Source organism: Scyliorhinus canicula, chromosome 20 (assembly GCF_902713615.1).
Source record: "Scyliorhinus canicula chromosome 20, sScyCan1.1, whole genome shotgun sequence".
NCBI lineage: Eukaryota > Metazoa > Chordata > Chondrichthyes > Carcharhiniformes > Scyliorhinidae > Scyliorhinus > Scyliorhinus canicula.
In genome coordinates this window covers 40873406-40900354 of record NC_052165.1, presented here as the reverse complement: position 1 = coordinate 40900354, position 26949 = coordinate 40873406, and the positions used below count along the sequence as shown (strand labels likewise).

The window sequence follows — 26949 nt, the reverse complement described above, 5'->3', positions numbered from 1 at the left end:
CAAACAGTGAATATTTTAGCAACTAGTAAATCAAATACACCCCCCAAAAATACAACACTAAGTAAACCTTTAAGCTTTCCTTTTAACATCCAGAAGACAAAAATAAACTTTTGACAGAAGCACCTCAGGTTAAAGTCACTACTGAGAGCAGTTATTAGTTTTAAATCGCCAAGTGATCGATTTACATTCTTTAGATTACAGAGAGAGACTCTAATACACCTTCTGGCTGTGACTGCAGCTATCCAGCTCTGAGAATGAAACTAAAACACACCCTGCAGCAAACAGCCTAAAATGAAAGTAAAAAGCTGACAGACAGCCCAGCTCCACCCACTCTCTGACATCACTGCAGTAATAAGCACCCATTTCTTAAAGGTACTCTCTCTACAGATACTTGTATATACACCTATTTCTTAAAGGTACTCTCTACAGATACTTGTATACACACCCATTTCTTAAAGGTACTCTCACATCACACCACAGCTGGAGTATCGTGTGCAGTTTTGGTCTCCTTACTCGAGGAAAGATATACTTCCCATAGAAGGAGAGCAATGAAAGTTCAGCCGACTAATCCCTGGAATGGTCCTATGAGCAGAGAGTGAGGAGACTAGGCCAATGTTCTCTAGAATTTAGAAGAATGAGAGGTGATCTCATTGAAGCAGAAAAAATTCTGATAGGGCTCAAGAGGGTGGATGTCGCAAGCGATAGAAAAAATCTCAACAGGTCTGGCAGCATCTGTAGGGAGAGAAAAGAGCCAACGTTTCCAGTCCGATGACTCTTTGTCAAAGCTAACAGACAGAGAAAGTGGGAAATATTTATACTGTGGAGTGCCATAGCCACAGAAACCCAAAGAAACCGGGTGCTAATGGCTACAGAAACCAAGGGGAAAGAGTGCTAATGGCAGTCCCCAGAGAGGACAAAAGATGTGACAGGTCAAACAGCAGGGAAACTAACATCAGAGGATGAACTGTAAATGTGGGGGGAGGGGAAGGGGGAAGCAAAGAGGAGAAAGGTGAAGGAAAGGTGGATAAGATTGGAGGGGGGTGGGGGAGTTAAATATATATTAAGAAAGAAAAAAATGGTAAAAGACAGTTAAAATGAAATAAACAAATGGGTCAAGGTGGGGTAGAGCTGATCATCTGAAGTTGTTGAATTCGATGTTCAGGCCTGAAGGCTGTAGCGTGCCTAACCGGAAGATGAGATGTTGTTCCTCCAGTTTGCGTTGAGCTTCACTGGAATATTGCAACAGGCCAAGAACAGACATGTGGGCATGGGAGCAGGGTTTTTGTGTAAAAGGCCAGAAACAGGAAGGTCAGGGTCCTGAATGCGCACAGGCCGAAGATGCTCAGCAAAGTGACCAACCAGTCTGCGTTTGGTCTCTCCGATATAGCGGAGTCCACATTGGGAGCAGCGAATGCAATAGACCAAATTGAAAGAGATACAAGTGAAACACTGCTTAACATGGAATGAGAGTTTTGGGCCTGGGATGTTAAGCATAGGATGTCGCAAGGATGTTTCCTCTGGCTTGGGATGGAGATTTGGTCTAACACCAGGTGACACAGTCTCAGAACAAGAGGTAGGTCATTTAGGAATAAGATAGGGAGGAATTTCTTCACTGAGGGTGGGAAATCTATGGAATTCCATATTCTATACTCCACTCCCTACTGTGGAGGCTCAGTCGTTTTGAGTGTGTTCAAGACAGGTGGATAGATTTCTAGATATTAAAAATTTTAAGGGATATGGGGATGGTGCGGGAAGATGACACTGAGGTAGAAGATCAGCCATAATCTAGTTAAATGGCAGAGTACACGTGGGGCTGAATGGCCTATTCCTCTTTCCTACATATTGGTTGGTAATCCCTTCTTTTCAATGACTGATTCTTGTTTATAGCAAAGAAAGTTCTTTTAAGTTGTAGTGAGTTTTTTTCCTTGTCACGTCTACATCACACAAATAAATCATTTGACCCAGCTAGTCAATGCCAGTGCTTAACCTCCACTCCGGCTGTCACCCACACCTATTCACCTCACCGTATCACCATATCTTTCCATTCCTTTCTATTTTGTGTGTTTATCCTGCTTCCTCTTGTATGTGGGGACGCTGTTTGCCTCAGTACCCCCGTGTGACCATGAATTTCTCATTCTCACCATTTTATGGGTAAGGAAGTTTCTCCTGAATTCCCGATTAGATTTATGGTAGACTCACAGTTACGGTCCCTAGTTCTGGATTCCCCACAAGTGTTTCTCTATATCTACCCTGTCAAATTTTCATTTTCCTATGGACCTCAAAAGCTCCATTGGGGTAAAGACAGGAATAGAGTTTGCTGTGATGCCATCTGCATTGGAGAAGTTAGCTGACATTAGCTGCCTGAAGTTCAACTCGTGAACAAAATGAAATTTCAAAGAAGAGTCATATTGGACTCAAAGAGTTAACTGTGGTTCTCTCTCCACAGATGCTGCCAGTTCTGCTGAGTATTTCCAGCACTTTCTGTTTTTATTTCACATTTCCAGCATCTGCAGTAATTTGCGTTTCTTGAATAAAATGAAAACTTTGGGAGATATTTGCAGAATTCCAGTACCTGGGGGGACTCTTCTCAGCATTTCCTTGCCATGTTGCTTCTCAGCTCTGGATAGTTCTAATGCTGTTTAAATAAAACATGTAGTTTATCCTTTTCTGTTCTGAGAATCTTCTCGGCTGCAATGAATTGCTGTAACTAGAATTTGTAGATGTGTTTCACTCTTATCTCATGGTACAGTGTGAGCTCCTGACGAGAAACCGCTCCTATTTCACTTTTCTTTTTGATTAGGCGAGAAAGTGGAAAACAGACAAGTGCTGGTGAACAAATCAATGCCGACGGTTACACAGACTCCACTAGAGGGAACTGCACAATCTCAACAACCACAGTTCCGCGACGTTCCGATCACGTATGTTTAAACACTGACCTCTGTCATTTCTGGAAGCGCACCTCGGGGAAGAAAAAGGTTTTTGGTTGGCTGAAGCCATGATGGAGAATTATTATGTTGAAGAGAAAAGAAAGTACTTGCATTTATATAGCACCTTTCACATCCTCAGGATGGCCCAGAGCACTTCACAGCCAATGAATGCTTTTGAAATGCAATAATTGTGAGTAGACAAGTTTGCACAAGACACAGTCCCAGAAATGACAATGAGATCAAAAGGAGCAACCTGAGGGGACAGAATGAGACTGTTCAGCTCTCTGAGCCTAGTCCATAAGTCAGTCAGCCAGTTAATTTATTCATTCTTGGGAAGTGGGTGTCATTGCCAAGGCCATCAATGGTTGCTCCTCCATAATCATGCTTGAACTGAGTGACTTGCCACACTATTTCAAAGGACAGTTAAGAGTCGTCCACATTGCTATGGGTCTGGAGTCACATAGAGGTCAGGCCGGGCATGGATATGAGTGAACCAGATGGGTTTTTCCGACGATGGACAACGGTTTCATGGTCAGCATTTCTGAGACTAGTTTTAAATTCCAGATTATTTTAAATTCTACCAGCTATTGTGGTGGGATTTAAACCTGTGTCTCCAGAGAATGAGCCTGGGCCTCTGGATTGCTAGTCCAGTGACATCATCACTACACCACCATCTCCCCTTGATCCTGGCTGACATGTACCTCAATCTATTTATCTGCCATGTTACCCTTACCAACGAAAGCCCATTCATCAGTCTTGAAATCTCCGATTAATCCCTAACATCAGCAGTGTCTGATATCGAGAAGTAAGCATTCCAGATTTTCAACACGCGTTATGTGGAAACGTTCTTTCCGATTTCCCTGCTGCAATGCTGAGCTCTGATTATAAGGTCCTGTCCCCTCATTCTTGTTTACCACACCAGAGGAAATAGTTTCTCTCTATCTAACCTGTTGAATCCCTTTAAGCAGCTCGATCAGACCACCACCCCTCAATCACCTAACCGCAAGGAACTGCAAGTTAACTAGCCCTCCGATTTTAATCCTTGAATGGTCAGATAATCTGCCACTAGTGTTGGTTGATGGATAAATATTGGGTAGGATCCAATAATAATCTTACAGCACAGAAGGACCTTTGAGAATGTGCCAGCTCTTTCTTTGAAACCTACTTCCTCCTCTTTCCCTATAGTCCCATTCTCTCGTCACGTATTGATCCAATAAGTTGATGAAAGTTCCTGTTTCCAACACTCTTTCAGGCGGTGCACCCCAGGTTGCAGAAACTCACCGCGTTAAACATTTTACCATCCCCCTTGTTAAATAAGATGTTAAATGGGGGCCTCCTATATTTCGGGGAAATGCTTAAGTCCCACGGCACTATTGGAAGAACATAGAGGGGTCTCCCCTAGTGTCTTGCTGTGCATTCCTTTAACTAAGACTGCACAAACAAATTAACTGGTTATCCGTCACATTTCTGTTGGTGAACCTCAATGTGTGCAAATGATTACATCCATTCACCTCTGTACCAGACTGCACAGCAAAGTCTTTCAGTATGTACACTCTGGGCATTTTCACAAATAAACTAAGGCTTCACAGAATAGAATCATAGAATTTACAGTGCAGAAGGAGTCCATTCAGCCCATCAAGTATGCACTGGCCCTTGGAAAGAGCACCCTACTTAAGCCCACAACTCCACCCTAACCCCGTGGCCCAGTAACCCCAGTTTGTTTTTTCTGTGTAAAAGTTAGTGAAAGAGGAATGGTAATTCTAGAGTAATGATAATATATGAGCCTGTATGACCCTGATAATAGAATGGAACAACCAGTCGAAAGCATTCGATCCTTGTAAATGGTTCAAGAACATCACCGTACATTGAAATTGGGCAATGAGCTGAGCTGTGCAGAATTAAAGACATACTTTGTGACAGGTGCACAGCTCCATGCACCACAACATAAGATCCATAAGAAATAGGAGCAGTAGGCCATTTGGCCCATTGAGCCTGCTCTACCTTTCGGGTTGATCTGACAGTGGCCGTAACTCCACTTTCCTGTGCCCCCTCGACCCCTTGCATATTAAAAAGTCTGTCTAACTCCGCCTTGAATAACCTCAAAGAGCTGCCACTGCTCTCTGCGGAAAAAATTCTAAAAATGAACTACTCTCTGAACAAAGAAGTTCTCCCTCAACTCCTTGAAGGGGAAACTCCCTTATTTTTAAACTGCGCACCTTGGTCTAGACTCTCGTTCTTTCCCCCCCTACACACACACACAGCTATCCCACATCCTCACAACAACTATCCCACATCCTTAATTTTTCGAATGTCCAGCGAGTAGTAGCTGAATCTGCTTAACCTTTTCTCAAAGCACAAACTGCTTATTCCAGGAATCGGCCTAGTGAACCTTCTCTGCGAGTATGGCCCTCCTTAAAAGTATAAGTAGTACTGTGTGTGTGGTCCCACCTATACTCTGTACAGCTGTGGCAAAACTTCCCCACTTCTATACTCCATTCTCCCCCATCCCCTTGCAATAAAGGCCAATATTCCTCTTGCCTTCCTAATTACTAGCTATAGCTACATGCTGACTTTTTTTGGTTTGAATACAAGGACACCCAGATCCCCACTGTACTACAACATTTTTTCCTCTCTCACCAATTAAATGATATTCTTTTTTTCTATACTTCCTGTCAAAACATTGCAAGTCACAGACGGGGTGACAGCTCTGTAACCCTGATTCTGAAAGTCTGTTGAGCAGCATTATCCCTCTGCTCCTGCCGCACCCCCATCCAATCGTATTGGAAGTTCGGAAGTGCAAGAGTGCTAGATCCCATACTCAACCCCTTTTGCTTTGGATGCTTACCTTTTTGGAACACATGGAATACTTTCATGTGACTGCAAATAATGCTAAACAGTATACAGCTGAGATGACTAACCGTACTGGATGGCCTTTAGCTCAGATTGTTAACATCACCAATGTTGCTTACATAACAGCTACAAAGGAGCAACAGATTCTTACATCGAGAAGGTGATGATCTCCTCAAACTCAGAAGATGCGTTCTTAATTAAAATTCTGCTGAGACAGACGAGACGTCCTGAGATTGGTGATAAATTTAGCAGCCGGCATGGACAGAAAGGTAAGGTTGTAATATGTGACATGCAGTTTGGCTGAGGTGGACCTGGTTTGCAGTGGCAGGTTTGCTGGCGAGTGGGTTTATGCCCTGGTGCTGCTGTATGCATCGGTGTCATGATCGCTATTGCGAATAATGTTCTGGGTGATGATCTGGACTTTGTGGTGAAGGTTTTTGGTGCTCTCTTTGATGAACCGTGAAGTATCCTTGAGTGAAAGTTTGACATAGTGGCGCAGTGGTTAGCACTGCAGCTACAAAGCACCATGGACCTGTGTTCAATTCCAACCTTGGGTGACTGTGTGGAGTTTGCACGTTCTCCCTGTGTCTGTGTGGGTATCCTCCAGATGCTCTGGTTTCCTCACACAGTCCAAAGATGTGTAGGTTAGGTGGATTGGCCATGATAAATTGCCCCATAGTGACCAAAAGGTTAGGTGAGGTTACTTGGTTACGGGGTTAGGGTGGAGGTGTGGGCCTAGGTAGGGTTCTCTTTCAGAGGGTCAGTGCAGACTCGATAGGCAGAGGTGGACCCTTTGTTCAATGGAACTTGAGAGATCCTGCCATGGCCTTGGTCTTTCAAAGCGGGATGGAGTTTTGTCCTGCAGTTCATTAAGAATCCGGGACTTTATTCTCTTGTGTGATTATGCTCTTGATTTCATGTTGTTGTTTTTTTCTGTCAAGGGCGTATGATGTTCGAGGGCGAGGGTTGTTTGTTATCCTGTTTTAGCAAAAACCATATTGAATCAATAAAGTGATATGTGGTTTGTGCACAAGTCTTATCCCTTTTTTATGTGCTGTAATCTTTGAATCCATGAGAAGGGATGCATTTTAGATACCCCTTATCCCATTTATATAGAAGATGAGTGGAGCCACGATGGGGTTAATGGGTGGATGGTTGGTATGGTGGTGGGTGGTAGGGTTAGATTAGTCCTCACATGGATTGAGGATAGCCCCCTAGTTAGAGCTAATTATATTGGGTTTTCATTTTGCAATTTGCTTCTCTTTTGTTGTTGCTTTGAATTTTGAGAATCTGTACCTGACTCCTTTGAAGGCCTGTGCAGATCATGTATCCTGAAGAGGACTGGGTTCCTTCTGATTTTCTTTTTGTGGTTGGCGTTTTTATGGCTATTGGAGTTGGGGGAAATGAGTGGTGACACATCTCTGGCTGTGGTCAGTTCATCTGTGTTTGAATTGTTGAAGTGAGAGTCTGTATGATATGTCTGCATTGTCGGAGCCTTTCACTTTGGGAGTAGGTTTGATGAAGAAATTAGGCGCCCTCCTCCGGATAGTCTTATATATTGGTTTCCTGAATTGTGGTTGAGCCTTCCATGGAGAAGCAGTGTTTTTACCTCTGTTGAGGCAGTGCTGCCCTGTCCTCTAATATTCTTCTTATAAAGGCATACAGTGCTGGTCTGTGTCTAATGTTCTTGGGTTTACTTGGCTGTTCCTCCCTTGGGGCTGATTTCTTTTCCTATGGATCAGCAACGTTCTGTTATAAGCCCTGTTTTGGCCGGTGGGTTGGCGCACTGCCCTGGTTGTGAGGTGCAGAGCCAGCTAGGGTCCTGGCCTGTACTGGGTGTCTTGAGGGTGTATGACTCCTTTATCTCAGAATGTGCTGGACGAGGCCACGTGCTGTGATTGATATCCTGCTGCCCTCTTGTGCTTCTCAACGGCATTTATTAGGGACATCCTGAGAGGCTGAGTTTTTTGATGTGCATTTCACCCTCTTGCATCAAGAGTCAGTAAACCATAGAAAGTACCCGAGGGTGTGGGGTTGAGCTGGATCCTATACTGGGGTTGATATCCTGTTGCCCTCCATAAGAGTGCGACGTTTCCTTATATGACCGAGCAGCTTTTTTTCTTCTTCATTTGGGGGTGGGCATGTACCAGGTATGGACTTATGGTTGTATCTTGGACCTCTCTTATCCTAAGAACCTTTGCTCCTGGTAGCTCTCCCTTTTTTATCCTGTCTTCTTTAACGTGTTGGGAAGTGCTGACTACATGGACCATAATCCAAATTTCTAGCTGCTGGTCCTCTCTGTATAAATATATGGAATGATGATCGCCCTGCACTGTGCCTGAGGCTGGGATTATGGCACTGCGTGGTTTAAGTAAAATATCCTTCCAGAACTACGATTCTCGTGTTTTTTTTCAATTTTCGTTATGGTGCGGTTTAAGAATCCGTGATCAGCTCCTGCCAGGATACGTTTGAGTCTGACATTTGAAGGGAGGGGGTTGTGTAAGTGTGGCTTGAATTCAATAGACTTTTATACATTATGGGTGATTTAGGGATTTGATGGATAAGTATGAAGAGATTTTGGTGGGGAAATCCAGAACAAGATGGCGTAACCTTAAAACTCGAGCCACGCCATTCAGGGGTAAAATTAGGAAGATTTTTTTTCAGAAGAGTCATGGAAATTTGGAACATATTTTTCCCCCCCATACTGCCGTGGATTTTGAGGGCAGGTAAAATTTGAATTAGGGTTGTCGACCCTGCTGGAATGACCAGGAGTCTACTAGAATCGGCATTAATCTCCAGGTGACCAAATAAAGCATTTTAGGAGATGAGAGTGTTGTTTTCTCCCTACAAATATTGTGTCTTTGCAGATTTCTCTGTTTGTGGACAGTGCGTCACATGGACGTATCCTCCAACTTGGTTTACAGCTCACTGAACCCTCCCAAGTGTCTGCTGGCCGAAATCCAATCTTTCTTCATTGAATCTCAGTTACCTGCATGCATATGCTTGTGTGTACTGGGGTGCTCTAGCTTGCTGCTGACGTTCAATTTTCCTTGAAGAAGTCGATGAACGGCTGCCACCTCCGGGCAAACCCCTGAATTGAGCCTCTCAAGGCGAACTTAATCTTTTCCAGCCTGAGAAACCCCGCCATGTCGCTGACCCAGACTCCTGACTTTGGAGGCTCTGAGTCCCTCCATCTCAGCAAAATCCGTCTCTGGACCACCAAGACATCGGCCTCCCTCCCCCATTGGGCCCCCGGATCTTCCGATACTCCAGATATTGCCAGTTTTGGACTCGGAGTCACCCTCTCTTCCAGGGCCTCTGACATGACGCCCGCAAATCCCTGCCAGAATCCCCTCAACTCCAGACACGACCAAAACATATGTACATGATTCACCGGGCTTTCCCCACAGCGTCTGCATCTATCCTCCACTTCCTCAAAAAGCCTACTCATCCAGACCACAGTCATATGAGCCTTATGAAGGGCAGCACGGTGGCCTAGTGGTTAGCACAGCTGCCTCACGGCGCTGAGGTCCCAGGTTCGATCCCGGCTCTGGGTCACTGTCCGTGTGGAGTTTGCACATTCTCCCCGTGTCTGCGTAGGTTTCGCCCCCACAACCCAAAAATGTGCAGAGTAGGTGGATTGGCCAAACTAAATTGCCCCTTAATTGGAAAAACATAATTGGGTAATCTAAATTTAAAAAAAAAATAAAAAAAATATGAGCCCTATGGACCACCTTGAACTGGATCAGACCAAGCCTGGCACACGGCGAGGATGGATTGACTCTCCTCAAGGCCTTTTCCCATAGTCCGACTTCCAACTCCCCTCCCAACTCTTCCTCCCACTTCCTCTTCACCTCCCCGATTGGGACCCCTTCCATCAATTCCTTCTATATCTCCGAGACCCTCTCCTCCCCAACCCCCGTTTTTGGCATTACCTTATCCTGTAGTCCCCACAGGGGCAGGCGAGTAAAGCTTGGAACCTGCCTCCGGACAAAATCCCTTACCTGTAGGTACCGAAACCTGTTCCCACCCAGCAACTCATTTCTCAATCCCTGCCCACTGCCACCTCGTAAAGCCCCCATCCAGCGCCCCCCCCCCCCCCCCCCCCCCCCCCCCCCCCCCCGGTACAAAACGGTGATTGTCACAGATTGGTGACCACACTGAAGCCCCCTCCAATCCCATGTGCTGTCTCCATTGCCCCCACACCCTCAGGGCCACCACCACCACTGATCTTGTGGAGTATCGAGCCAGCGGGATCGGCAGGGGCCCTGTTAATAAAGCTTCCAAACTCGTACCCTTACAGAATGCAGCCTCTACTCGCTCCCAATCCGACCCCTCCCCCACTACTCACTTCCTGACCATCGATATGTTGGCCGCCCAGTAATAATGGATAAAACTCGGGAGGGCCGAACCCCCCTCCGCGCGACCCCGTTCCAGGAGTGCCTTCTTCACCCTCTGGGTTTTACCAGCCCGCAAAACCCGCGATTACCGCATTCATTTTCCTAAAAAAGGCCTTTGGGACTAAAATCGGGAGACATTGAAAAAAGAACAGGAGCGGTTGAATAAACCCGTTTTGTTCTCACTGGAAAGACGGAGGTTGAGGGGCGACCTGATAGAGGTCTACAAAATTATGAGGGGCATAGACAGAGTGGATCGTCAGAGGCTTTTTCCCAGGGTAGAGGGGTCAATTACTAGGGGGCATAGGTTTAAGGTGCGAGGGGCAAAGTTTAGAGTAGGTGTACGAGGAGGGTAGTGGGTGCCTGGAACTTGCTGCCGGAGGAAGTGGTGGAAGCAGGGACAATAGTGACATTTAAGGGGCATCTTGATAAATACATGACTAGGATGGGAATACGGACCCAGGATGTGTAGAAGATTGTAGTTTAGTCGGGCAGCATGGTCGGCACGGGCTTGCAGGGCCGAAGGGCCTGTTCCTGTGCTGTACTTTTCTTTGCTCGTTGTAACAGCAGCCTCACCGTCTGTACCCTCCCCGCCAGTGACAGCGGGAGAATGTCCTTCTTGTGGAAATCATCTCATCGACCGCTTTACCCAAATTTAACTTGTGGAGCTGCCCCCAATCTTAGCCACCTGAATCCCCAGATACCTGAAGCTCTTCCCCACCACTTTAAAAGGTAACTCCCTCACACAATGCCAAGATTAATAACATGGAACAAAACAGCAATTAGAAAAGGACAATGGGTAAAATTTTCTGTAGTTAAGGTTTATATCTGTTTAGTACAGTGAATAGCCATTGTTTTCTCCCTACTTCTTGCATCTGGTAAATTCATTCTGTTTGGGGGTCAAACCTGTTTCTCAATGAAGTGGATAGGTGAGCTGCCAATTTTGAAGAGTCCTCACCCCCGGTCCAAAACCGCTTGCCGGGTTTTTATGACTTCCACCGACGTCTCCCGGAATTTGTCCAGCCTGAGTTGACAACCCTAATTTTCATAACTGAGGTCGATAGATTTTTGCTGGGTAAGGTATCAAAGGATATAAAGCAAAAGTGGTTAAGTGGTATTTTGATACGTCAGATTACATGGGATATACGGCACAGAAACAGACCATTTTGACCAAACTGGTCCCAGGAGCCTTGATTTTCTATAATAACCTCTTGTGTGGCACCTTATGGAATGCTTTTTGAAAATCCAATCCTACATCCACTGGTTTCTCCCTTGGCCATCTTACACGTTAATATCCACAAGCTTCTTGGTATTACTGGAACTCTTTTTGTCGTCTTTCATTAAGATACATACAAAGTATCTCATTAATATCTCTGTCATTTCCTTAACCCCATTATAATTTAACCTGTTGCTGCCTCTAATGGAACCAGGTTTACTCCACTAAACATTCTATTTGCACGTATATAGAAAGTTGTACAATTAGTATTTGTCTTTTCTAGTCAATTCTTTTTTTCTCTCTTTATCAATTTATTGGTGTGTTCTAAGTACTATCAGTCCTCAAGCTTGCTACCCTTTTTGGCAGCATTATAAGCCTCTCCTTTGATCTAATATTATTTATAATGCTTCTTTGTTAGCTATGGTTGGGCTAATTTACAGGGTTTTTGTGCCTTAGATGAATGTACTCATTTTTTTTGCAATTATGTATTCTTTAAATTCAAGCTATTGCTTGTGAACTGTCATATATTTTGATCTAGTTTCCCAATCTATCCTACCCAACTTCCCCCTCACATCTCCAGAGTTTGCTTTATTTATTTTAAGTTTATAGTTTCAGGTTTAATTACATCACTTAAATGCAATATTGAATTATATCATATTATGGTTACTCTTTCTTAGAGGCCCCTTTACAACAAGGTCATTAATTAATACACTTTCATTGCACTATTAGGCGAAAAAGCCTATTTCCTAGTTGGTCATAAGAGGTCTGCAACACAGAAAAGGCCTTTAGGCCCGTCGCATCTGTGCTGGTCAAAAACGACCACCAAACTATTCTAATCCCATTTCCAGCACTTCACCCGTAGCAAGTGCACATCTAAATACTTCTTGGTCCCTCGATCTAGGAAACTATCTTGTAAATATTCCATAAACTCATCCTCTACCTATTTTTGTGTATTTGGTATTCCCAGTCTATATGACGGTGGAAATCGCCCATGATTACTCTATTACACTAATTAGTTGTGCTCTAACTTTCTGATTTATGACTGGCCTATTCCTTTGGTTTAATGGTGCTTAGAACTTTTAAATGTAGCTCAATGTTAATTATTACCAAGTTACTTGTTGCAGGGCGAACCGTACGAATTTGAAATCTGAGGGTGATCTATATGTGCCCAGCTCAAGGTGTGGAAATAAATTATCTTAAAATGTTTTGTCCTGGGTGGTTTCAACAGTTTAAAATTGTACTTTTAAAATTAAGCATTCCTGCAATTTCTAGCCGGAACTTTTGACTGGCGCGACTTATTTTTTTTAAAAGCCCTTTTTAAACTCTCCTTGGTCATTGTGACATAGCTGTTTGTGCCTTTCACATTTCACAGCGATAAAATGTCCCGCAGTGCCTGTTTTCAGATACAAGTACTGAACTGGTAACCTTGTGACCTCCCAATTAAGTATGCAAAGCAGTTACATTACCATTTTATGGCACATAATTGCCTCCCACAAACACAATCTAGGAGTGAAACAGTAAATGCAAACTGTGTAGCAAAGTAGCCCTTAACCCATTCTCTCCATTTGCAGCTTTGAAAGGCTCTGTGCTAATTGTTTTATAATAGCTGATCAAGAGTATTTTAATCTTTCTGTATTAATTAGTACGCACTCTTTTATGCTGCTTTATTTAGTGGGAAAATATAGCGGGTTTGAGGAAAATCCTGTGCAGAAACTCTGAAATGATTTACGTAGAAACAACAAAATACAGAGATCAAAATGGTCTGTGATTCTTGAAGCTTTACCTCCGTTTAGTGAGATTTTTGGAGTTTTTGATAAGATCACAAGCTGTGACTTGGGTCATTCCCGAGTATTTTTTAAGATATTTAATTTCCTGACTGTCCACTGAAAATCATATTGCTTTTTAAAAACATTGTTGCAGGATTGGTTTCTTTTCATACAAGTGGTGCATCTGAACCTCGAAGGCAATAAAATAGACTTGTGCAATTAAATTGGGGGAAATGTTATTAAAATCCCTTGGCTATGGGTTAGCCCTGTCAGCACTTTCACTGGATCACAATAGGTTAATTATTTACTTTAGTCACCAGTCTCTTCATCTAATGAAACCCACAGCTGTGTTGGATCTGTGCTTGGATGTGTGGATCCCATTGTTATGCAGCTCACCAAAGGCTACACGCTGCCTCTGATGGAGCAGCCTCGCTTCTTTCTGTTTTCCTGCCTTTCTGTGTCAATTTCATGCATCTTTTATCATTCCCTTTCACACAAAACAAACAACACACACTGGGCTCTCTGTAGCTTAGCAGTCGACATTTTCCACAGTCTGCTGCTATTCACAGTTGTGCTTATTTCACCATACAAGAAGGTTGCGTGAAGTTTTCCCAAAGATGCTTATTCACCTGTTAGACCTGAAGTCTGGGTTGGTGATCTGGAGGGTCTTGTTTTTAACCCTTTTTAGCTGGTGTTCATGTGGCTTCGCCGACACCCATCCAAGAGAATTTATAATCATGTGAGTGGACCCCAGACCTTCCCTATCTGCTGCAGGTATTACCCGCAATTCATTTACCTCTCTCCTGCATTCTCTAGTAAAATCCCTCTCTTAACCTGGCTGAGAATTCCTGACACCTATCATCACTACGTTTAAATGACTGTACTTGTAGCCCCTTCAACGATGTATTTGTTCAGATGAAAGGCAGCTCCTTATAGAATGGAAAACCTCCATCCTCAATCCTGCCTCTTCATGCTCTCTAAGATTAATTCTCAGGTTGCAGAGGCTGGTACTTATTGGTCATTGCTGATTTGTTCTGCTGCAACTCCGTGATTTATTTGGCGTTGGTGACAATGGCATGGGGCTGGAGTCAGGCATCATTTTTATTGATACTGGCTCTTAATTTCCAGAATATTTTAACCCATGAATTTAAAAACTCAAACTACCATGAACTTCCATTTTCTGAATTTCGTTGCAGCCCCAAAACCAGTAACAGAACCATAAAATTAACCTACTTTGATCCAGTGTTGTGCTGACAGAGCTAACCATATCCAAAGGATTTTAATTGTTGCCGATTATTGGTGTATTGCACCTTCGAAACCTGATATTCTGCAAACGTCTAACACTCCACACTCAAGCAAAAATGTCTAAGTGAGAAATATGGTTTGGAAGTGTATCTATGATTCTCTAGTCTTTGTGGAATACTGATGATTGGATAATACATTCATGAGTAATTGGAATAGATACTGCGAGTAAATCTCCCTCTCGTTCTCTAGGTGTCTGCGGTTTGATTGTGCCTCAAGAAGACATGCCATTCTGTGACAATGGAATCTGTCCAGATATCATCATGAACCCTCATGGTTACCCCTCCCGAATGACGGTGAGTCTCGATTGTCTTATTTTGTGTAGCAGTGGTTTACTACAGATGTATTGGAATGCTGGCAAGCTGATGACATCCCTCGAGTGAACGGAACGGAGGCTACAGTTTTTTTTTCTCACTTGACTGGAAGAAAATAAACTTTCCGAGAGGAATTCTCACTTTTGTGCAGCGCTCTCCGAAGGCTGGGACACGAAGGGGCCTGTTGCTGATAGTTCAGCATCCATTCTGCTGAATGCCACTTTATACCAGCACATAAGCTTGTAATTTAAGTCTGGACTGGGGTTCAGCTAGCCCTGGAGTGAGACTGCCTGGGGCCTGTATTATTGCAGCACTCCAGTTCAGCGTTGTAAATTCAATTTAGTGTCAAACCTGGTTTACAAAACCCAAGGGGGGGCAGTTAAAATTCTTGGACGCTTTTTAAACCTCCTTGACCTCAATCTTGTTATTTAGCAAATAACAGTTCTTGCTTTCCGGAGTCTAAATGTTTAATTTGGGTAGAGCACTGTGTATCCAGGCAGATAGAAGTTCACTCCTAAACAGGAGAGCTAGAGGTTCCAGCCAGTCAAAAAAGAAAAAAGGGATCCTGCCTCGTTGTAACCCAACCACCAGCTGAGATCAACAGCTCTGTGGGTAGAGACGCACTCAAAAGACTTACAACTCCTTGTGTGTCATTTTTAATATGAGCTCCAGGAACCACACCAAGGTGCTCAGTTAGCATTTAATTCAAAATTGTCAATGCAAGGTTTTTCACAGTGTTCTGTATTTCTGCAACAAAAGCAAAATACTGCAGACGCTGGAGATTTGAAATAAAGACAAGGTGCTGGAAACAAACCGAGCAGCATACATGGAGAGAGAAAGAGTTAACATTTCGAGTCGAATATGACTTCTGCGAAGCTGGAATACCAAAGAGGGATTCTTGTTGGACTCAAAACATTAACTCTGTTTCTCTGCCCACAGATACTGCCAGACCTGCTGAATTCCAGCATTTTCTATTTTCATTTATGGAATTCTGGAACTTTCTTTCCAAGAAGGTTGCTGATGTTGGGAGTCAATTGTGACTTTCAATCTGAGATTGATGGATTTATATTAAGTAAGGGTATTGAAGGGATATGTAGCTTGACGGTATGGGACAATTGGGCGCGGCCGTTTGGACGCAGCCGTTTGGGCGCCATGGGACAATTGAGCGCAGCCAGTTTGGGCGCACGTTTGGACGGAGACGACAGAATTTTTTTTAGTTTTTGTGGCTAGTAAAAAGTTTTTAAACTAACTTTATTGTTCAGCTGCCTCACCACGTTTGCAGCTTTAGTATGGAGCCGTGCTTTGCACCGGTTTTTTTGCTCACAACGCCAAAATTTCACTTCGCTGTCACCTTTGCTTGTTTTGTCAAAGACGTAAAGGAATCCGTTATGAACAAATTTTTCTTTACCACGTTTCGTTGATACTTCCTCAGCCATCATATGGGTATGCAAATTGTTTTAGTTTAAAAATAGGCTATATATAAAAATATATAAAAATAATAATTGGTTTAGTTAAAAAATATATAAAAAGATGGCGCTAGAACGAAACACTTGTGACAGCGGACCCGCACCAGCAGCCTCAACTGAGGCTAATGACTAACTTGACTAACTCGACTCAGATGTCCTTGGTTGGCAGGAACAAACAGCTAAACGAGAAGAGAGTTAGTTTTCCTGTTTCGGAGTAATTAACCTAAAGAGTGAGAGTGAGTGAGAGAGAAGAGAGAGAGAGAGAGAGAGAGAGGAGAGAGAGAGAGAGAGAGAGTAGAAGAGGATTGGAGTAATGGAGTAGTGGACAAGCAGAGTAATGATCCACTAGAGGTGTCGATACAGGCAGCTTTACAAATAAAGAAATGTTATGGCCAAAACGTCCGGCGCCAAAACGGCCGCGCCCAAATGGCTGCGCCAAAACGTACCTAACCCGTAGCTTGAGGCGTGTATATAGAGTTGAGATACAGTTCAGCAACTGAGTATGCTTAAGGGGCTGAAAAATATCCTCCTGTTCGTAGTGTTCCAAAGCATCTTGGGTGAACTGAACTGCCAAGTTTGTGCTGTCAAACACTGAATTATAACCAACAATGTCACCCGCAATTTAATGTAAAAATTGTTACACGTGCAGCCCTTGCTTGTTGCCTTTCCCTGTCTGGTTGATGCTCTGTAACCACAAAGCAGGAAAAATAAATATTTATATTAGGTGCTTCCATCACATCGAGGATGTTTCAGGCCAATCCACATCCCAACAACCTGTTCTGAAAACTCTGCTCACATTTTGGCAGCTGTGATAAATTCCACCACAGCATATTAAATGTTCAGCAAGTTCTAAATTAAACAACCCACAACATTCTTTTAAAAAATGGTCAATTCACCCCAACTCCCAATATCCTTTTTTAAAAAAAATGAAGGATGCACATCTGGATCCATAACTTCACCAAAAGTTAATCCGTAGTTCTTTGAGCCGTACCTTTGTGTGTACTAGGTTTCGTTGAAATCCGTCCCAATATATGGTTTACAAACAGACCACCATAAATGACTGCCGCCTACCTTCAATAGCAGGGCTTGATATGATCTGAGTAAAATTAAAAGGTGTTAAAATTGTTGGTAATGGTTTAATTATTTTTAAAGGAATTTTGGGATATTTTTTATAATTTTTTTTAATGATGTGGGTGGCACTGTCAAGGGCAACGTTTATTGCCTATCCATTAAGAGACAAAAGGAGAGACAGCACCTTTTGTAATCATCTTCCTGACATCTCATCATCTAGTATGACATCAAAAAGAAATTGGGAAAGGCTTGGTGGGAAAAAAAGGTTTAACTGATGTCTAATGTTAATGTTTGTATATGTGTCACCGTCAAACAGGTGGGGAAGGGACAATTACTCGAGAAATGCAAAATAAATTCCAAGCCTATTGCTAGGGACACTACTTTTAGACAGGAAAGAATTGGCAAGGATCATAGAAAGTGAGTGCAAAAGATAGGAGCGTTATGGCTGAATTTGTGGTGAATGGAGTGGAGTGGAGATGGAGGAATTTGATGAAGTGAGCAGGGGAATAGGCAAGCGAGTAATCTGGAGTTGGGTGGGAACATTCTGGAGCAGCCACGGTCAGGTTGAAAAGTGCAAAGGCGGTATGTGAAAAGAAAGTTGAGGATCGGGGTAAGAGGTTATTGATTCTGAATTGTGGCTTTCCGGGATTTGTTGGTGTGCTACTTGCTGTGTGCTCTTTGTCTTCACAGGTTGGTAAATTGATCGAGCTGCTGGCAGGGAAGGCTGGCACCCTGGATGGCAGGTTCCACTATGGCACTGCCTTTGGTGGCAGCAAAGTCAAGGATGTTTGTGAGGACCTGATAAATTACGGTTACAACTATCAGGGCAAGGACTATGTCACCTCTGGAATCACTGGGTATATCTAATTCTTGAACTTAATTCTGATGCACTTGAGTGGCAGGAAGCAGTAGGTGATCGTCTAGGGCAGTTTTTCTGACTGGAGGCCCATGTCCGGTGGGGTCCCTCAAGGAGCATTGTTGGGGCCCTTGCTGTTTGTGGTTTATGTAAATCATTTAGACTTGAATGCAGGAGAATTGATCAGTAAGTCACGGATGATACGAAAATTGATGGGGTGGTAAATATGAGGATAGCCTTAGATTACAGTAGGATATAGACGGGCTTGTCAAATGGGCTGATCGGTGGCAAATGGAATTCAATCCGGAATTGTTGGGATTTAGAGTTGCTGCCTGGAAGAGTGGTGGAGGCGAATTTCATCGGAGGATTCAAAAGAGAGTTGAATATATGTTTGAAAGTGATGAATTTGGAGGGCTATGGAGATAGGCCTGGGGAATGGGACTAGCTAGGTACCTGAACGATGAACTGAATGGCTTCCTTCTAAGCTGTATGATTCTATAAGTGTGAGATGATGCACTTCGGCAGGCCAAACAAGACAAAGGAATACATGATAAAAGGCAGGACCCTGGGAAGCACCAAAAATCAAAGGCACCTTGGTGTGCATGTGCACTGGTCCCTTAAGGTAGCTGGGCAGGTAGATACAGTGGTTAAAGATGGCATATGGTATACTTGCCTTTACTAGCTGAGGCAGAGAATTTAAGAGCAGGGAGGCTATGCTGTAGAAAATGTTAGTTAGGCCACAGTTAGAGTATTGTGTTCAGTTCTGGAATCCACATTATAGGAGGGATGTGATAGTTCTGGAAAAGGTGCAGAGGTTGCTTTGGCTGGAGAGTTTTGGCTATGAAGAGATATTGGATAGACTGGTGTTGTTTTCCTTGGCACAGACGAGACTGAGGGGGGGACATGATTGAGATGTATAAAATTTTGAGGGGCATAGATAGAGTGGACCGGATGAAATATTTCCCCTTGGTGGAAGGATCAATGACAGGGAACATAGATTTACGGTGAGGGGATTGCAGAAAGCCTTTTTCACCCAGACATTGATGGGTGTCTGGAACTCCCTGAAAGGGTGTTGGAGGCAGAGACACTTAACATTCAAGAACTATTTAGATGTGCATTTGCAATGTCAAGGCATACAAGGCTATGGGCCAAGTGCTGGAAAATGGGATTAAAATGTTTTTGACCGGCACAGATGTGATGGGCCGAAGAGCCTTTTCTGTACTGTAGTGTAGACCTCTATGACTCTGTCAAAGTATAAGGTCCTTTATTCAAATAGTGAAGACAAAAGTATGGAATGCAAATTCGATGAACTTTCTAAAGACTTAAAGATCTCCAAACAAACTGCAGTAAAAGTGATTGTTCAATATTTTATGGTTACATCTGATAGAAAATCTAATGGATAAGATCTGGTTCGTAAAAACAAACTAAAATCCCTGAAGTGTCTCTTTAAATGCAAAGTTGTTGGGATTCCTAGACTGAATACATTACAAATGGGATGCAAACATTTTTATTCATTCATTCTGTGGACATGGGTGCCATTGAGAAAATGGAAGTGAAGAGTTGTCCTTGAGAAAGCTGTGGTTGAGGGCGGCATGATGGTGCAGTGGTTAGCACTGCTGTCTCATGGCACCGAGGACTCGGGTTCGATCCCGGCCCCAGGTCACTGCCCTTGTGAAGTTTGCACATTCTCCCCGAGTCTGCGTGGGTTTCACCCCCACAACTAAAAAGATGTTCAGGTTAGATGGATTGGCCGTGCTAAATTGCCCTTAATTGGACAAAATGAATTGGGTACTCTAAATGTTTAAAAAAGAGAGAAAGCTGTGGTTGGCTGCCACCTTGTTCCACAGGTCCGTGTGACAATGTTACTCCCACATGTTTTGTTAGGACGTTCCAGGACGTTGATCCAGAGGCAATGAGAGTTTTGCTTTGCACCAAACATACAAATCTGTGTTATAGAAAATAGAAGCAGGGGTAGGCAATTCAGCTCTTCGCGCTTGATCTGCCATTCATTAAGATCATGGCCGATCATCAAGTTCAATACCCTGATTTCCCCTCACCCCTCCATATCCTGTGATTCCTTTAGCCCCCAAAGCTATATCTAATTCTGTGCCCACCCTGTACCCACATGCACTATTGGCGGTTGTGCCCTCAGCCCCAAACTCTAGAATATGCTCCTGAAACCCCTCTACCTCTGCAATGGGAGTTTAGTTATCTTTAAAGAAAGGTTGGACAGGCTGGACCTTTACCCATGGGAGGTTAGACAAATGAGAGGTAATCTTATTGAAACATATAAGATCCTCTGGGGATTTGACAGGGTGGATGCTGAAAGGATGTTTCCCCTTGTGGGAGAGACAAGAATTACGGGACACAGTTTAAAAATAAGGCATCTCCCATTTAAGAATGAGATGGGAAGACATTTTTTGAGGGTTGTGAATGTTTGAAACTCAATTCCTCAGAGATTGGTGGAGGCAAAGTCATTGAACGTTTTTATGGCAGAGTTAGATAGATTCTTGACTAACAAGGGAGTCAAAGGTTATCGGGGGCAGGCAGGGAAGAGGTGTTTTGGCCACAATCTGATCAGTCGTGGTCTTATTGAATGGTGGAGCAGGCTTGGGAGGGCCAAAAGGCCTACTCCTAATTTGCACGTTTGTTCTTCGTATGTCTCATCCTCATTTTTAAAAAGAACTTTAATATACATTGCCTTCGCGCACTGCTTCTCCCTCGTGCGCTCGCTCTGCTGCACTGTGTTCCGGTGTGCTCAGTCACCAATTCTCCCTCTCTCTCCCAGTGAACCATTGGAGGCATACATCTACTTTGGTCCTGTGTACTATCAGAAGCTGAAGCATATGGTCCTGGATAAGATGCATGCTCGAGCACGAGGTCCCCGGGCTGTCCTCACCAGGTGAGCTCTTGCCAAGTTAAATTAATATTGTCTCATTATGTTGATTATTAAGCCTGTGGAGACCTGCAGTCACAATTATTGGCCAGCTAGTTGGAACCGTTCCATTGTATATTGAAATAAATATGTATCCTGAAGTTAATATCATTGGATTTTAACTTTGTTTGTTGAAATTTGTGCACCAAGTAGGTTAGTGTGAACTGGACTGTGTACCCTTTCTGCATATTGAGTCCCTCGTACTTCCATTTAAAATGTTCTGAAAACTAAATCACAAGGACAGAGTAAGGGATTGGAATAAAATATCACTAGATATTTGACCACTTTATTAAATGATGGCAGATCTGTTCCACAAACCTATTTACCTGATTTTGCTCCATATTCCTTGATCTACATCCCAGGGTACTGAAGGAGGTGGCTCTAAAAATAGTGGATACATTGATAGTCATTTTCCAGGATTCTATAGACTGCGGAACAGTTCCTGCTGGAGGTCGAGAGAAAGCAGGGAATTATAGACCTGTAAGCCTGACGTCAGTAGTGGGGAAAAATCTAGATGTAACTAGTAGAATCGATAAAGGGGAGCCAGTGAATGTGTATTTGGACTTTCAGAAGGCTTTTGACAGAGCCCCGCATAAAAGATTAGCGTGTAAAATTAAAGTGCATGGGATTGGCAGGAGTGTATTTTGATGGATAGAAAACTGGATGACAGACAGGAAACAAAGAGCAGGAATTAATGGCTCTTTTTTCCAAATTGGCAGACAGTGGAGTACCGCAGGGATTGGTGCGAGGACCCCAGCTATTCCCGATTATATATTAATGATTTAGATGAGGGAACAAAATATCATCTCTCCAGATTTGCAGATGACACCAAGTTGGGTGGGAGGGTGAGCTGTGAGGAGGATGCAGAGATCCTTCAATGTGATTTGGGCAAGTTGAGTGAGTGGGCAAATGAGTGGCAGATGCATTATAATTTGGATAAATGCGAGGTTATCCACTTTGGCAGCAAAAACGAGAAGACATACTATTATCTGAATGGCCATAAATTAGAGGGGAATGTGCAACAAGACCTGGGTGTCCTCGTACACCAGTTACTGAAGTTAAGAATGCAGGCGCAGCAGGCAGTAAAGAAGGCAAATGGTATGTTGGCCTTCATAACAAGAGGATTCGAGTACTGGTGTTTGGAGAGTTTCTTGGAGTAGTATGTAGGATATTGAATGATGCAAGATCCCCATAGTATCAATGTCGGAGATGGTACTTTGTACACAACTTGTCAGTTTGCAGGCTGTTTTTAATTTTGATATGGTGATAATTGTTGAAAAACAACCCTCCAGGCAACCAACAGAAGGGCGATCTCGCGATGGAGGTTTGCGGCTTGGTGAGATGGAACGGGATTGCCTGATTGGCTACGGTGCCAGCATGATGCTGCTGGAAAGGTTGATGATCTCAAGCGATGCATTTGAGGTAGATGTCTGCGGGCAGTGTGGACTCCTGGGATACTCTGGCTGGTAAGTACAGCTGCTTGAGTCACTTGTGAGAGGTACCCTGCGTGTGTTAACTGCCATTACCCCATCAGCCGTGACCCAGTGGGTAGCATTTCACTTCTTGAGTTAGAAAGTAGAGTTAAAATCCCTCACCAGGCACTTGAGTCAAACTGAAGTCCAATGGCTCCAGTTTGACACTCTATGCCAGGGGTGGGCAAACTACGGCCCGCTCTTTATGCGGCCCACCAAGATCAAGTCATTAAAAAAAAAATCTTTTTTTTATAAGGTTATAAGGGGGGGGGGGCTGTTGGGTTACTGGTATAGGGTGGATACGTTGACTTGAGTAGGGTGATCATTGCTCGGCACGACATTGAGGACCGAAGGGCCTGTTATGTGCTGTACTGTTCAATGTTCTATATGAGGCGCCCAGAATCATAACCGGGTGAAGCGCCATTTTTGAAAAGTAGAGAAAAAGAGGGCTAAAGGCAGGATGCCGCTGGGGGAAGCGCTGAGGTGTATGCCGCACGCTAATTGGTTACAACCGGGACTATTAATTAATATACTATGCGGCCCTTTAAAATTGTGAATTTCTGAATGTGGCCCTTGCACGGAAAAATTGCCCACCCCTGCTCTATGCAATGCTGCACTGTCAGAGGGGCACTGTCCAAGGGTGGGGGGGGGGGGGGCAGTACTGAGGGAGCGCTGAATTATTGGGGGGGCAGTGCCTAGGAAGTGCTGCATTGTTGTGTGCAGTGCTGAGGCAGCGCTGCACTGTCGGGACCAGTACTGAGTGAGCACTGCACTATCGCGAGGTGCAGCGGACGAGTGCTGTGAAGGTGTGCTGCACTGTCATAAGTGAGGGGTGCTGGGCTGAGGGAGTGCTGCACTATCAGGGATCAATGCTGAGGGAGCTGTGCACTGCTGGCAGGGACAGTGCTGAGGGAGCGCTGCACTGTAGGCGTAGGCAGTGCTGTGGGAGCGCTGCACTGTCGAAGACAGTGCTGAGGGGGCGCTGCACTGTAGGCGTAGGCAATGCTGAGGGGACGCTGCACTGTCGGCGTAGGCAGTGATGAGGGAGGGCTGCTCTGTCAGGGGGTGGGACAGTGCTGAGGGAGCGCTGCACTGTCGGGGTGGGACAATGCTGAGGGTGTGCTGCACTGTCAGGGCGGCGGGGGGGGGAAACTGTGCTGAGGGAGTGCTGCACTGTCAGGGGATGAGGCAGTGCTGAGGGAGTGCTGCATTGTCAGGGGATGAGGCAGTGCTGAGGGAGTGCTGCACTGTCAGGGGATGAGGCAGTGCTGAGGGAGTGCTGCATTGTCAGGGGATGAGGCAGTGCTGAGGGAGTGCTGCATTGTCAGGGGATGAGGCAGTGCTGAGGGAGTGCTGCATTGTCAGGGGATGAGGCAGTGCTGAGGGAGTGCTGCACTGTCAGGGGATGAGGCAGTGCTGAGGGAGCGCTGCACTGTCAGGGGATGAGGCAGTGCTGAGGGAGCGCTGCACTGTCGGGGTGGGACAATGCTGAGGGAGCGCTGCACTGTTGGGGCAGAGGGGGGGACCTGTGCTGTGGGTGTGCTGCACTGTCGGTGTGAGGTAGTGCTGAGGGAGCGCTGCACTGTCGAGGTGAGGCAGTGCTGAGGGAGCGATGCACTGTCGGGGTGAGGCAGTGCTGAGGGAGCGCTGCACTGTCGGGGTGGGACAATGCTGAGGGAGCGCTGCACTGTTGGGATAAGGGCTGAGGGTGTGCTGCACTGTCAGGGCGGCGGGGGGGGAAACTGTGCTGAGGGAGTGCTGCACTGTCGGGATGAGGCAGTGCTGAGGGAGTGCTGCATTGTCAGGGGATGAGGCAGTGCTGAGGGAGCGCTGCACTGTCGGGGTGGGACAATGCTGAGGGAGCGCTGCACTGTCGGGATGAGGGAGCGCTGCACTGTCGGCATAGGCAGTGCTGAGGGAGCGCTGCACTGTCGGCGGGGACAGTGCTGAGGGAGTGCTGCACTGTCGGGGTGAGGCAGTGCTGAGGGAGCGCTGCACTGTCGCCGGGGACAGTGCTGAGGGAGGGCTGCACTGTCGCGGTGAGGCAGTGCTGAGGGAGCGCTGCACTGTCGGGGTGAAGCAGTGCTGAGGGAGCGCTGCACTGTCGGGATGAGGGAGCGCTGCACTGTCGGGGTGAGGCAGTGCTGAGGGAGCGCTGCACTGTCGGGGTGAGGCAGTGCTGAGGGAGCGCTGCACTGTCTGGGTGAGGCAGTGCTGAGGGATCGCTGCACTGTCAGGGGATGAGGCAGTGCTGAGGGAGCGCTGCACTGTCGGGGTGGGACAATGCTGAGGGAGCGCTGCACTGTCGGGATGAGGCAGTGCTGAGGGAGCGCTGCACTGTCGGGATGAGGGAGTGCTGCACTGTCGGGATGAGGCAGTGCTGAAGGAGCGCTGCACTGTCGGGATGAGGCAGTGCTGAGGGAGCGCTGCACTGTCGTGTGTATGGGGGACAATGCTGATGAAGTGCTGCATTGTGGTGGGTGACTGACAGTGTTGACGGAGCACTGCGTTGACAGAACGACAGTGCCGAGGGAGTGCCGCAATGTCAGACTTTGCTGCATTGTGGAAGTTGCCGTCTTTTAGATGAGCTGATAATTCATTGCCTCATCTTCACTTTTGGATATAAAAGATCCCACGACATTACTTCAAAGAAGATTGAAGCAATTCTCCCCAGTATCCTTTATGTCTGATTCAATATCATTGAAACAGATAGACTGGTTGTTATTCATTGCTATTTGTGGGATCTTACTGTGCGTGCATTAGCTATCATGATTCCTTCAGCAAAAACACTTCATTGGTTGTGAAATGCTTTGGGAGGTCTTGAAAGTGTAAACGCCACAATAAAAATGCAAGTCTTTCTTTCATGAGTCAGGGAGTCCAGGTGAACCAATCTTCCCACAAATTTACAGAATTATTGATTTTAGGTCTATCACTTTGAAAGGGTGGGAATTGAACCTGATCTCTGATTTCTCGACTAGTTCCATGACCAATACAGTATCGTGACCTGTGGCAACTTGCTAATGCTTTGGAAATGTGATTTGTGCTAAATGTTGTAACCAGGTTAAAACTGTGTTTGATGTTTAGCAAGTGTGCAGAGATTTGTGATTTTTGTTTCACTTGGCTGTGTTGCACGATTTACCTGTGTCATACTCAGAAAATGTTCAATGCTTTTGTTCTCTGGAATGCAGGTTTAAACACCACGGAACTATACACACTGTGAACCCCCAGTGAATGTAGTTTAATATCGGTTCAGTTCTCTGCTGGTGAATTAGAGCCATCAGCTGTAGTTGGTACAGGTTTGCACTTTTCAAACCTAGTGGGGTCTGCCCCCGTGCGATACCTCAATTTAAAAGATATGTTTCCCTCTGCATTCCTGGGAGGTGATTGATTTTTCTTTTTAAAAGCATTTGTGTAAGCAGTTAGATAATTTTACTCTGCCCGGTTGAAAGCAGATAGTGTAAGCATGTTTTATCTTTCTAGGTGTCATTACTGCAAGTCCTCGTGTCACGTCTCCTCGCTTCGGATCCCATATGCCTGTAAACTGCTGTTTCAGGAGCTGCAGTCCATGAACATTGTGCCCAGATTGAAGCTGGCCAGGTACAACGAGTAACCTGTTCTGGAAAGTAAGGAAGGTGTTTAAGCCGAAATGGCACAGATTCTCGTGGCACAGAGGCAGTCTCCAGAGTCCCACCAGGCTGTAGTGGGGAGATCTAAACCTCTGATATGTCTGTTTTAAGCTCGGACCGACACGAGGAGCAAGAATCGCTTGCTTGTGACTGATGGTCTGATACAATACAGCAACACTGACTGTAGCTGCCTTCATAAAGGTCTGGCTAGCTCTCTTGAACTGAAGGAGCAGAGTTAATACAAGGCCTTGTGCTTGGTCACCAAAATTAGTTTTGCTATCAAACAAGAAAAGAAAACCAGTCGACATCGTTCAGTTATACGCTTCACAGCTGGGAGCAGCTGAATGGCCAAGGCAGGCTCGAAGAAGTGGGCTATTTAATTTAATTTTTAGAAGGTGACTGTATCTTGTTTTATTCTGTATGCTATGAATCCTTCAATTAAAAAAATTATTTTAATAAGAAAGGTCTGAGTTAGTTTGCCTCTGCAGTAATGCTGCATCTATGCACCTACCATCAGCACCATAAAAATAGAAGCTGAATGAGGCCATTCAGTCCCTCCTGCGCCATTCAACAAGATCATGGCCAATCTTCTACCTTTATTCAGTCATTCTGCACCATCCCCATATCCCTTAGTGCCGACAAATCTATCAACCTTTGTTTCGAGTATACTCAGAGCAGTCACAGCTCCCTGAAGTAGAGAAACCTTGTGTTTCCGTGGTGACAGCCAGCGAGATCTTTGCAACCAATGGGT

General features: G+C 44.9%; 1 protein-coding gene across 2 annotated transcripts in view; it reads left to right on the top strand.

The window, feature by feature from the left end:
* polr3b (polymerase (RNA) III (DNA directed) polypeptide B) overlaps positions 1-26661 on the top strand; it is a 101887-nt gene extending 75226 nt beyond the window's left edge. Inside the window, exons 22-28 of one of the 2 annotated variants that reach the window (XM_038780430.1) lie at positions 2801-2918; positions 5904-6046; positions 14651-14754; positions 18000-18166; positions 20954-21067; positions 22393-22566; positions 26053-26661. In XM_038780430.1, coding sequence (XP_038636358.1) covers positions 2801-2918; positions 5904-6046; positions 14651-14754; positions 18000-18166; positions 20954-21067; positions 22393-22566; positions 26053-26182 — 950 coding nt within the window. In that variant the 3' untranslated portion in view covers positions 26183-26661. Of the gene's footprint in view, positions 1-2800; positions 2919-5903; positions 6047-14650; positions 14755-17999; positions 18167-20953; positions 21068-22392; positions 22567-26052 lie in introns of those variants that run through there. The other variant, XM_038780431.1, reaches the window with a different exon arrangement.
* The last annotated feature ends 288 nt before the right edge of the window (positions 26662-26949 follow it).